At 44.9% G+C, this 13,110-nt stretch overlaps 1 protein-coding gene across 1 annotated transcript in view; it reads right to left on the bottom strand.

Moving 5' to 3' along the window:
- Positions 1-2,659: 2,659 nt before the first annotated feature.
- LOC120999288 (alpha-tectorin-like) overlaps positions 2,660-13,110 on the bottom strand; it is a 33,989-nt gene continuing 23,538 nt past the window's right edge. Inside the window, exons 7-9 of the mRNA XM_040430159.1 lie at positions 6,575-6,743; positions 6,228-6,342; positions 2,660-2,944 (exon numbers count right to left, since the gene is read on the bottom strand). Coding sequence (XP_040286093.1) covers positions 2,778-2,944; positions 6,228-6,342; positions 6,575-6,743 — 451 coding nt within the window. The 3' untranslated portion in view covers positions 2,660-2,777. The remainder of the gene's footprint in view (positions 2,945-6,227; positions 6,343-6,574; positions 6,744-13,110) is intronic.

A 13,110-nucleotide genomic window follows, 5' to 3' on the forward strand; every position in this document is an offset into this window, starting at 1 on the left:
CTGGTTGCCTCCCACACTCCAAAGACTGATAGGGAAGTTAGATTGAGAGCCCCCTGGGGACAGTAATGATAATGTCTGTAACGCATTATATGTCAGCGCTATATACCGTAAGGAAGTAAAATAAAAATGTTTCATTACACTGATTGACACACATTTCTCTTATTTTTTATTGCTGTGATACATTCAATATCATATTCATCAGATATTTATAAAATGTCTTTGTACAATTTGCTTGATTTCAGCTAGCACTGGGGGGCATCTCTAGATACACACAATTATGTCTTTGTTCACTTTAATTGTCTATAACTTGTCTATAACTTGATGTGCACAAAATAGTATATATGTAAGTAAACAATCTCATTATGTAAGAAATAAGAATTTCTCTTTTACGTATTAAAAATATAAAAATATATCTCATTCACAGTACAGGCATTATCCATCCACTGTATGCCTGACTTTGTCACTGACTACGCTATTCACAGACTTACACTCATTGACAATTAAATAACTCCCCCAGGATTTCTGCAAAACTCGGCATGCAGTTATGTCTCAGGCAGATATGTATATGACAAGGTGTGGTCTGATTGGACACTGAGTCTTGACATAAGTGTAACAGTGCTTCCACTGCTGAGCGATAAAAAGGCTCTCAGAGGCAACTTTTGGGTAGTGTACCTTTTGGTGAAAGATTGTTGACTGCTAGACATGCCTCTACAACCCACTCCAAAACATTTTCCCCTTTTGACAGAGATGGGGCGCATCATTGGACTGAGAGAAGTAGGCCAACTGGCACGAGCAGCTCCCACAGTTTCGTTGTCCACCGTCCAGTTCCAGTCACTTAGCAGAAGGAAATTTGGTGTCATGGCACTTGTTTGTAGTGGTATCGTGAACGAGAAACCTGGGACCGTATCGTCTTTAGTGACAAATCCAGGTTCTGTCAATGAGAGCTTCAATCCTACCTTTGCTGTGGAGTGACACACTGCCCCAACTGCTGGTATTATGATCTGGGGAGCCATTGCATATGACCGTCTGTCACCCCTAGTACTGATACCAGGGACACAAACACCTCAACTATATGTGCTGTATGCTACATGTGTCCTCTAATGGCAGGGCTTCCAGCTGTCGCTTTTCAGCAGTATAATGCTCGCCCGAACACAAAAAGAGTTTCCCCGGAATGTCTCCACCAGGATGCAACATTTCCTTGGCCTGACTAGTCACCAGATTAATAACCAATTGAGTATTTATGAGGCAGCCTGTTGACACCTGTTGACAAATGTGCTACGTAATGCCACACAGAACCTGTATGCCTCCATGCCCAACCGTATCTCATCTTGTATCCAGGCTAGAGGTGGCCCAACAGGGCACCAGAGCCTCCTTTCAGTTGTACAGCTTCCTCTAATAAACTTAGGCTAGTTTCACACTGCCGTTAATAGGCTGCTCCAGCAGAAAACAACCTGCTGGAGCTGTAGCAAACTTACCTGTCCGGGCTTTAGCGGTGCAAATCTCAGCCTTGGCACGGCCGCATCGGTAGAGACACGCTGCTGAGCTACGCCCCTTGGTGACGGGATGCTGCTCTGTTTCTCCCTGCAGCAGCTGGCGTGTGCTGGGAGAGATTAGCAGTCTGCTGATTGCTCAGCTGCTCTATTACTGTGTGCTAGTGTTTCTGACTAATGGAGCACTGAGTCATGGACCGATCAGGTTCTGATCCAGGGACTTGGCGCTCCATTTAAATCCCTTTCTGGCCATACACCAGTGCCAGTAATAGTCTTTGACTCACAAGCTGTGTTCGTGGTTCTTGCTCCTGTGCTTATTTGGATTGTTTGTGCGTCTGACCCTGGCTTGTCTTCTGACCACTCTCTGTCTCGTTTGGTAATGGGTAGTCTGCCTGGTTCTGATCTCGGCTTGTCTTCTAACCACTCTTTGTATCTAGTTTGGTACTGCGTAGCCCGATTGGTTTACATATTACTCTGTATTGTGTTTGTCTGTCTTTGTTTGTTAGCCTGTCTCTGCACTTATATAGCGTAGGGACCATCAACCAGTTGCAGTCTAGCTATTTATAACTTGTACTGCAAGTAGGTAGGGAAAGCAGGCTGGGCACTAGCCTTAGGGCTCACTGTTCTTGTCTGTCCCTACCTATAGTCATTACTGGAGGCTGGAGCTCTCTGGATCTTGCATTGTTGGATGTTATTAAAATGCCTGCCGGCCCCATTGACTATAATGAAGTCTGGAGGAGATCCATCCACTACCGCATTCTGGTTACATCCGGCAATGCAGAATCCAGAGAGCTCAGCTGTTCTCTGCTGCAACAGCCTTAGAAACTACTAACGGTAGTGGGAAATAAGCCTTAGACTACATGCACACGACCGTATATCCGCCAAAAAAAAACTGATGACATCCATATGTCATCCGTTTTTTTTTTTTTTGCAGATCCATTGTAACAATGCCTAAAACGGACAAGAATAGGACATGTTATATTTTTTTTGCGGGGCTACGGAACGGACATTTGGTTGCGGATAGCACATGGTGTGCTGTCCGCATTTTTTGCAGACCCATTGAAATGAATGGGTCTGCATCCTCTCCGCAAAAAAAATGGAACGGACACAGAAATAAAATACGTTTGTGTGCATGAGGCCTTATCCTGTCACTCTAATATTGCAATCACTTACATATATCATCATTACATTCACACATAGAAAGTTACATTTGATTCCAACAACTCCATCTTGGTGTGTTATTTTTTTGTCAAAGAGTGTATATACATATGCATACATAGATTTCGATCATGATGATGAGTGGTGGATATTGGCAAGTGTTAATTGGGCTTCCATGGCAGGATACGATCTCCGAGAATTCAGTATGAGCTTGCCGAATACACCGATAATGACTAGAACCACTGTCAGAGTGCAGACAAGGATCATTGTCTCGACTGGAATGAGTTTCCCACGAGCTGGAAGGAGGAAACAAAAATGTCTTACTGGTATCATTGTTACTGATCTGAGCACATAATGTGGTGTGACAGAAAAAGCACAGCTCCATACACGTGAATGAGACCCTAGCAAATCTGGAAGGGGAGACTTAAAAGGGTTGTTTCACTTCAGCAAATAGCAATTATCATGTAGAGAAAATTACTACAAGCCACTTACTAATGTATTGTTATTTTCCATATTGCCTCCTTTGCTGGCTGGATTCATTTTTCCATCACATTATTCACTACTCGTTTCCATGGTTACGACCACCCTTATCTTTTGCGGCCCCCTTGAAGTGAGTGGGTCCGCACCTGAGCCGCAAAAACTGCGGCTCGGATGCGGACCCGAAAAACGGTCGTGTGCATGAGGCCTAGCCCTCCTACCTCTATGTGAAAAGAAACACAAAAAAACTTATGGCTGCGAGAAGACAAGGAGTGAAAAACGAACACGCAAAAAGGAAAAGTCCTCCAGGGTTCATGGGGTTAATATCCTGGACCATCCCTGTAAGGCCGCATGCAGCTGACCGTATTTTTGGTCTGCGTCCGATACACATTTTTTGAGGATCCCACGCGGAGCTATTCATTTTTATGGGGGGCGCAAAAGATGCGGACAGCACACAGACGTCATCCATGTACTGCCCACATCAGTGAGGCCGTTCAGTGACAGAACATGTTCTATTCGTGTCTGTTTCGTGGACATGTCTAAAATACGCATCGAGGAAAGTGCGGGATGTACACAGCCAGCTTCTGTATTTTGCAGATCCGCGGTTTGGGGACAAAATACATACATGTGTATATGCAGCCAAGGGTGTGATATGCTGATAACATGTCCTAGTCTGGATGTCTGAAGAGACGCATACTGTATGTCTGCACAATATGGCGGCACATCCGCATCCATGAGTAGGTGCATCAAGGAAAGATCTCGCTTATCAGCCCAAGTGCCCTTTTGGGAAGTGAAATCAGACCCTATATATAATTGAGCGCAGCGAGCGTCTGACCCATATATAGAAACCCCCTGGCCAGTAGATTCCAGTCTACGTGGGTGTCTGAGACCAGTGCAGGTCGGGTATTTCAGTGGATATTGTTTGCAGGAGATGTGACTATTCTTATTATTGATGGTGTTAAAGTGTTAGAACGATTACACCCTCAGTAATCTTTCAGTCCAGCAGCGCACACATTCTTCTCAGACTGAGGTCACTGACGTATTATTCATAGATGACAGTCATTCGTAAAGGGGAAGAACACTTAAACGAACTCCCCACCCAAAAACCATAAATCAGAAGGTGGTCAATATGTGAAATTATTACACATTTTGAAAATAATATAATGTATTTAAAAGTAAACCTTGACGTTTTTTGGGGGGATTTATAATTCAAAGATAGCGCCACTCCTGTTCACAGGTTGTGTGCGGCATTGCAGCACAGCCCAATTCACTTTAATGGACCTGAGCTGCAATACCAGACACAACCTATGGAAAGGTGTGGCGCTGTTTGTGTAAGAATGCAGCTAGGTTTCTCTAAAACTGGAAATCCCTTTAATGATGAAATCATTGGACATTTATAGTAGGGGCAGAATTGTCAGGGGAGGTGACAGGTCCTCTTTAATGTTAGCTAAGATTAACCCCTTTACTCTGATGTAAAGTAATGTCCGATATGTACAACATGAGATGATGTAATCCAGTAACACATGCACATTTTTGGGGCGTAGAAACTTTGTGTGGAAATTCTGCTTGACAACACGCTCCCATTTGCAGGTAGCCTTAAAGGGGTTTTCCCATCACAGAAAATGGGGGCATATCGCTAGTATGCGGGTCCCAGAGGTGAGAGCCGAGAAAGGAACAGGGAGAGTGGTGACTGGAGGACTCTGGGTTTCGGGGAGTCCGGCCACCGCCATTCGCTCTCCCCATACAAGTGAATGGGAATGCACTGCGCTTGCACGCCCACCAGCGCTCGGCTATTTTCGGCGGCCCCAAGGAAATCAATGGACAGTGGCTGCGCATGTGCATGCACCCTCTACCATCTTTTCCCGCTCCATTCTCCCTGTCTTTCCAATCTCTGGGACCCGCACCTATCAGACAATGGGGGCACGTGCCCCCATTGTCTGTGAAGAGAAAACCCCTTTAAGGACTCATGCACACAGCCATTGCTGTTTTTGTGGTCCGCAAATTATGGATCCATAAAACACTGATACCAGCCGTGTGTTTTCCACATTTAACGTAAAGAAACGTCCTGCCCTCTATAGAACTGTTCTATCCTTGTCCGCAAAATGGACAAGACTAGGACATGTTCTATTCTTTGTGCTGTCCGTATCTTTTGCGGCCCCATTGAAGTAAATGGGTCTGCATCCTACCCACAAAAAATGCGGATCAGATGCAGACAAAAAACACGGTCGTGTGCATGAGCCCTAAAGCGGTTGTCTCACTTCAGCAAATAGCATGTATCATGTAGAGAAAGTTAATATAAGGCACTTACTAATGTATTGTGTAGGAAGGCGCAGGGGTCATTGACGGAAGGTATGTGTCACCGAGATTCCTGGCCTCGGTGAGGTAAGAGCCGGTAATTTTAAGTGTCAGCGGCAGTTAGTACTGACTGACACTACAACTGGATTGCAGGGTGGTCGTAACCCCTGGATATGAGCAGTGTATAATATGATGGAAAAATGAATCCAGCCAGCAAAGGAATCAATATGGACGATCACAATACATTAGTAAGTGCCTTGTATTAACCTTGTCTACATGATAAATGGGTTTGCTAAAGTGAGACAACCCCTTTAATGAAAAGCTCTGATGTACAGATTATCAACCTCCAAATAAGCACATTTCCATTCATTGACAGCAAGCAGAGACTGAAAATGATGAAGAAATTTGCGTGTTTTTCGCTACAATGGTTACGCTATATTTGCGTTAGACATAAAAAAACTTTTTGAACGGATCTTTTTAGATCTGTACATTGTGTTGTTCCTCTGTTATTCCTACTATGAATTTCTGAATACATTTATAGCTGGGTGTCACCGGTTGTGGCTGTGTTGCTACAGAATCTGACGCTGTTCAATCAGTGATAACTCTGCAGACACACACCCTTTTGACAAGGAGAATAATAACTACCCAGCTGTTAAAGTATGCACACATTTCTAGGAGGAATTAAAGAGTAATGGCACAATGCAGAGGTATGAGAAAAGATATTAGAATTATTATTGTTAGAAGGGGTGACAGGTCCTCCTTTATTGCTTCAATATGAGTACCAAAAAAAAAAATCACATGAGATACCTGAATCGGCGGCCAGGTCGTCTGATACCTTCAGTCTTATTGGCCCATAGGTCACAGTATGAGAAGCTGGCAGGTCTCTCCTCTCGCGGGCAGCTCTTCTGTGGTTAGTACAGTTCTAATAGAGGGGTAAAAGAAATCTATTCACATCCATTCCCACCAGAGATGTTCCATAAGGCTACATTCACACGACCTTATGAATGAGTCCGCATCCTTGGGGAACGGGTGGGGACCCATTCATTTCAATAGGCCCACAAAAGATGCGGACAGCACACAATTTGCGAATCCGCAAAACACTTTGGTCGTGTGAATATAGCCTAACTCGGAAGTGATGTGTCACTGATGCTTACCGGCTTGCAGATGGATTCGGTGTTGTGGCATATCTGCACACTGCAATGCAGGAAGACGTTGTTATAGGCCAGACCCACAAACTTGAACATCTGAATCCTGAACATGGCCTCTGCGCTCATTCCATTCATGATTATTGATAAGGTCTCATCCAGAAACACATGAGAACAGCTGTCACAAATACATAAAGATATAGAGTTTACATTACCAATGAAGCATATATTTCATATCTCTACAAACCCCTACAACTAACCAGCTAGTTATATCAGCCAAAGCAATGGTTGTCTTAAAGGGGTTATCCTATGAGTAATGTAAAAAAATGAAAATCAGACATCATATAGTACATGACAATCTCTTTCTAACAAAGCTAGAACCAGCCCTGTACCTCACATGGATCCAGAGATCTCATCATTCATTACTGCAATTGCTGTGCTAGATTTATTTCAAGCTAGCAGCTCAAGGGGGCAGGGCCGGGCCGACACAGAGGCTGGGGAGGCTCCAGCCTCTGGGCGCTCCAGCCTCAGGGCGCAGCAGGGGCCGGAGACCGGTCACCGCCGGAGTCAAACACTTTAAGTCCCCCAGGCGGCAGGCCAGACAGTGGCGAGCCGGCGGCAGGCGAGCGCTTGCTGCCGCTTGAGTTGTGATGTGACAGCAGTGCGCCGCGCGAGTGCCGACTCGCCGAGTGCGGTACTGCATCACAGCCAGTGATTCAAAGGACCCAGGAGGGAGCCGGCAGCGGCAGGAGAACGGTGGGCGGGCCCAGAGCGTGATGCGTCACGCTGATGTCATGCTGCGCCAGGCAGAGCCCGCCCACTGACTGAATTCTTCTCCCGACTCCTGCGCCTGCTGCCTTCTCCAAGTTCTCCCGCCTCAGCAGCCTGCCCACTGTGCCCAGCTGTCCTGGTGTGGACTGTAGTCTCAGAGTAGACTCAGTCTTGTCTTGCCTCCAGTAATAAAGTGCCCTGCTGCCTCTGTATAACTTGTAAGTAGTGGGCGGCGCCAAAATCTCAGGGAGGGAGACAGTTTGAAAAATAAAAATGTGATTTTTACAGTGCCTGCTGGGAAGGGGGGATGGATGCATATGAGGCATAAAAGCAAAGCTCTGCAGATGTGACTATTGGGTCAGTCAATCACTAAATGAACCCTGTTATGGGGAGAAACTGTGGATGACACTATTTGTCATAGACAGACCGTCTGTGTATGACAAATAGTGTCATCCACAGTTTCTCCCCATAACAGGGTTCATTTAGTGATTGACTGACCCAATAGTCACATCTGCAGAGCTTTGCTTTTATAGTAGTAGAATACAGTCACATTGCACGGGCCCTGCTGTCATTATGAAAGCAAATGCGACCCCACACCTCTTTTATTGGTGGTCAGTAAATGGGTCTGTGACAGACCCATTTACTGACCACCAATAAAAGAGGTGTGGGGTCGCATTTGCTTTCATAATGACAGCAGGGCCCGTGCAATGTGACTGTATTCTACTACACCTCCCCGCTCACTGGATATAATCTTATTAACTATATAACCGGGCCCCGCTAGCGCTGTCATCATAAAAGCAGATACAGCACCACAGCCTCACCCCTTGTATTTGGGGGTCATTCCTACACGGACCCTGTTATGGGGGGGATTCCCCCAATAACAGTGTCATCCTCAGATCCCCCCAATAGCAGTGTCATCCACCACAGATCCCCCCCATAACAGTGTCAACCACTACAGATCCCCCCATAACAGGGTCATCCACCACAGATCCCCCCATAGCAGTGTCCTCCACCACAGATCCCCCATAGCAGTGTCATCCACCACAGATCCCCCCATAACAGTGTCAACCACTACAGATCCCCCCATAACAGTGTCAACCACTACAGATCCCCCCATAACAGTGTCAACCACTACAGATCCCCCCATAACAGTGTCATCCACCACAGATCCCCCCATAGCAGTGTCATCCACCACAGATCCCCCATAGCAGTGTGTGTCATCCACCACATATCCCCCATAGCAGTGTCTTCCACCACAGATCCCCCCATAGCAGTGTCATCCACCACAGATCCCCCATAGCAGTGTCTTCCACCACAGATCCCCCCATAGCAGTGTCTTCCACCACAGATCCCCCCATAGCAGTGTCATCCACCACAGATCCCCCATAGCAGTGTCATCCACCACAGATCCCCCCATAGCAGTGTCCTCCACCACAGATCCCCCATAGCAGTGTCCTCCACCACAGATCCCCCCATAGCAGTGTCATCCAATCCACCACAGATCCCCCATAGCAGTGTCATCCACCACAGATCCCCCCATAGCAGTGTCTTCCACCACAGATCCCCCATAGCAGTGTCCCCCACCACAGATCCCCCATAGCAGTGTCATCCACCACAGATCCCCCATAGCAGTGTCATCCACCACAGATCCCCCATAGCAGTGTCATCCACACATCCTCCATAACAGTGTCATCGAAAGATCCCCCCATAATGGTGCCATCCACAGATCCCACATAACAGTGTTGTCATCCACAGACCTGCCCGATCTGGAGATCGCTCAGGGAGTCCCATCCTGTGGATGGGGGATACATTTTAAATAACAGGATAACCCCTTTAAAGTCATACAAGTCTGCATTTATTTTCATTTCCCTCCTCTGTGCCCCCATATAGTACAGGCTCCCCCATCTGTGCCCCCATATAGTACAGATTCCCTTTCTCTGTGTTGCCATGTTTAGTGGGCTTTATTACTGTGTGGGGCAATACGCATTGGGAGTTTGTACAGAGGTGGGGATGGTGCTGGAATCATGGAATGAGAAGCCTAAACTATTAGTTTTGCAGATTCTGCGGAGACGAGTGGTGGCCAGAAAAAGACTGATTCCAATCAAAGAAGACGTCGCCTTTGATTCACCCTTGAGTCGCCCTGTGAGTCAATATTTATGTACTTTTAATCACTTATGGTTTGCAGAATCTGTGTAGTAATATTGTCATATTGGTTTTAATTTAGTTACAGTGTGGTGTTAGTATCCAGTCACTATGCGGGGGTCATTCCTGTTAGATTCTATATTTATATGGATCTAAAGAGGTTGTGCATTTGTTTACAGCTATAGTTAATTGGTACATAATCATTAAACTGCGCATACTTATGTGTGATTACAACAGTAAGTATTTAGTAAAGACTCCACAAGTTGATGGGGGGGGCGCACTTGGGAAGCTCAGCCTCTGTTGGTGGTTGACCTTGTCCCAGCCCTGCAAGGGGGTGTGTCCTTTCTCCGGAAGTACATCCTTTCTGCTGCAGCTCTCTTCCTATCACAGCTCAGGGAGTGTCCTTTCTGCTGCAGCTCTCTTCCTATCACAGCTCAGGGAGTGTCCTTTCTGCTGCAGCTCTCTGCAGATTTTAGTGAATAACTCAGTAGCTATACAAATTTTTTAATTACAAAAGTATTCAGATCCAGGTACTGGAACAACCCCTTTAAATAAAACAATTTAGGTTTTAGAAGATTTAACAGCCATGTTATAGGCAGAAGAAACGTTTGTAGTCCTATTCTAACCTTTGCATATTAAGTGGTGTATGCAAAGGTCACATCACTTCTATAGGGCCATGGAGAGAGTACGCAGTGCAGAACTTCTCTTCCCAACACAGAGACCTAGCATTTTCAAGCAGCAACCACCAGTGCACCAGTTCAGTGCACAGGGATTCTACAAATTCTATTGAGTTCAATGGTAGTTGTATAAATTCGCATGCACTGAGCTCCCCCTAGTGGTGACTGAAGGCAGACAGTTTTATCATATATTGTGTAAAGGGAAGCAGGGAATATAAAGCTGTATGGGAGATTTATCAGTGTATTTATGCTTGTTGTCTGGTGTAATTACATGACAAAATGTGGTGTTAAAACTGAGCACCATAGTTATGAAGTCATAACAACCACTAGTATTCTAAAATATTCCTTCACCCAGTTGATAAATCTGTTACTGTCGACAATGGGGAACAATACTGGAACACAACTCACAGTATGTATCCGTAGTCACCTCTCTCAGTGGGAATGGGGCCCATACTATGTGTATGTTGTTATGAGGTCCCTGTGTAAAACATTAGCCTTTCAACTGAATGTTCACATCATTTTATTTTATTTCACTTTTTGTTCCTAAATGAGTCTAAAAGTTCTGAATAATGTATACAGTGAACTGCCTGTAGTAGTGAATAGTGTTCAGCTTTTCTGATACAGAGCTCCAAATCCCATGCATAGACTTAGATTTAAAGGTATTTTCCAAGATTCTGAAATTGATGACCTATCCTCGGGATAGTTCATCAGTATCAGATCGGCAGGAGTCCAACACCTGGAACAACTGTCGATCAGCTGTTTGAGGAAGCCATGGTGCTCACAGTCCAGTTCATGTTCATTGGTCACATGGCCTAGGCGCTGCACAGTCCAGTTCAATTGAATGGGACTGAGCTGCAATAGCAAGCATGGCGGCTATCCAATGGACGGCTCTGTGCTTGGCAAGCTACAAGGAGGATGCTGCCTCTTCAAACAGCTGATGGGTGGGAGTCCCAGGTCAGAACCCTGCCAATCTGATATTGATGATCTATCCTGTAGATAGGTCATCAATATCAGAATCTTGGAAGACCTCTTTAACCTCTTCAGGACACATGACATACCGATACAGCATGTTGTACTGGTACTCAAGGACACATGACGTATCGGTACGTCATGTGTATTTCCGATCACCGCTGCCCGGCGGGCGGTGGTCGGAACCCGGTGCCTGCTCAAATCATTGAGCCGGCACCTTGGCTAAATGCACGGGGGGGTCCAGTGACCCCCCCCCCCCCCCGTTTCGGGGATCGCCGCAAACCGCAGGTCAATTCAGACCTGCGGTTTGTGTCTTTAACCTACGGTTTGCGGCGGCGATCGGCGGTGCCTTCGGGTCCCCATGAGGCTGTAGGGAGGACCCGATGACAAGGAAGGCAGATCGATGCCTAAGGAAGGCATCACGCTGCCTTCCGGTGACGAGCCTGTGAGATCCAGCCCCCTGGATCTCACAGGCCGGAAGCTGTATGAGTAATACTCACTGTATTACTCATACAGCCAATGAATGCATTGTAAAGGGATTAGAACCCCAAAAGTTCAAGTCCCAAAGTGGGACAAAAAATTCAGTGAAAAAAAAAGTAGATAAAATAAAGTTTCCCCCCCAAAAAATTAAAAGTTTCAAGTAAAAATAAACAAAAACGTAATTTTCCCCAAATAAAGTAAAAAAAAATTGGTAAAAAATAGGGGGAAAAAAAAGTATACATATTAGGTATCGCCGCGTCCGTATCGACCGACTCTATAAACATATCACATGACCTAACCCCCCAGATGAACACCGTAAAAAATAAAAAATAAAAACTGTGCTAAATAAACAATTTTTTTTGTCATCTTACATCACAAAAAGTACAACAGCAAGCGATCAAAGAGGCGTTTGCCCACCAAAATAGTACCAATCTAACCGTCACCTCATCCCGCAAAAAATGAGCCCCTACCTGAGACAATCGCCCAAAAAATATGGAGACACTAAAACATCATTTTTTTTGTTTTAAAAAAGCTGTTATTGTGTAAAACTTACATAAATTAAAAAAAGTATACATATTAGGTATCGCCGCGTCCGTATAGACCGGCTCTATAAAAATATCACATGACCTAACCCCTCAGATGAACACCGTAAAAAAAATTAAATTAAAACTGTGCTAAATAAACCATTTTTTGTCACCTTACATCACAAAAAGTGTAATAGCAAGCGATTAAAAAGTCACACGCACCTCAAAATAGTGCCAATAAAACCGTCATCTCATCCCGCAAATATCATACCCTACCCAAGATAATCGCCTAAAAACTGAAAAAATTATTGCTCTCAGACTATGGAAACACTAAGACATGATTTTTTTTGCTTCAAAAATGAAATCATTGTCTAAAGCGTCCGTGACAACCTGCTCTATAAAAATACCACATGATCTAACCTGTCAGATGAATGTTGTAAATAACAAAAAATAAAAATGGTGCCAAAACAGCTATTTCTTGTTACCTTGCCTCACAAAAAGTGTAATATAGAGCAACCAAAAATCATATGTACCCTAAACTAGTACCAACAAAACTTCCACCCAATCCCGTAGTTCCTAAAATGGGGTAAATTTTTGGGAGTTTCTACTCTAGGAGTGCATCAGGGAGGCTTCAAATGGGACATGGTGTAAAAAAAAAACTGGTGTAAAAAAAACTGGAAAAAATGAAATAAAATGGAAAATTTGCCAAAAAATTGAAATTCTTAAATTTCATCTCCATTTGCCAATAACTCTTGTGGAACACCTAAAGGGTTAACGACGTTTATAAAATCAGTTTTTAATACCTTGAGGGGTGTAGTTTCTTAGATGGGGTCACTTTTATGGAGTTTCTACTCTAGGGTTGCATCAGGGGGGCTTCAAATGGGACATGGTGTCTAAAAAACAGTCCAGCAAAATCTGCCTTCCAAAAACCGTATGACATTCCTTTCCTTCTGCGCCCTGCCGTGTGCCCATACAGTATTTT

This window comes from Bufo bufo, chromosome 4 (genome assembly GCF_905171765.1).
Source record: "Bufo bufo chromosome 4, aBufBuf1.1, whole genome shotgun sequence".
In the NCBI taxonomy this organism is placed as follows: Eukaryota; Metazoa; Chordata; class Amphibia; order Anura; family Bufonidae; genus Bufo; species Bufo bufo.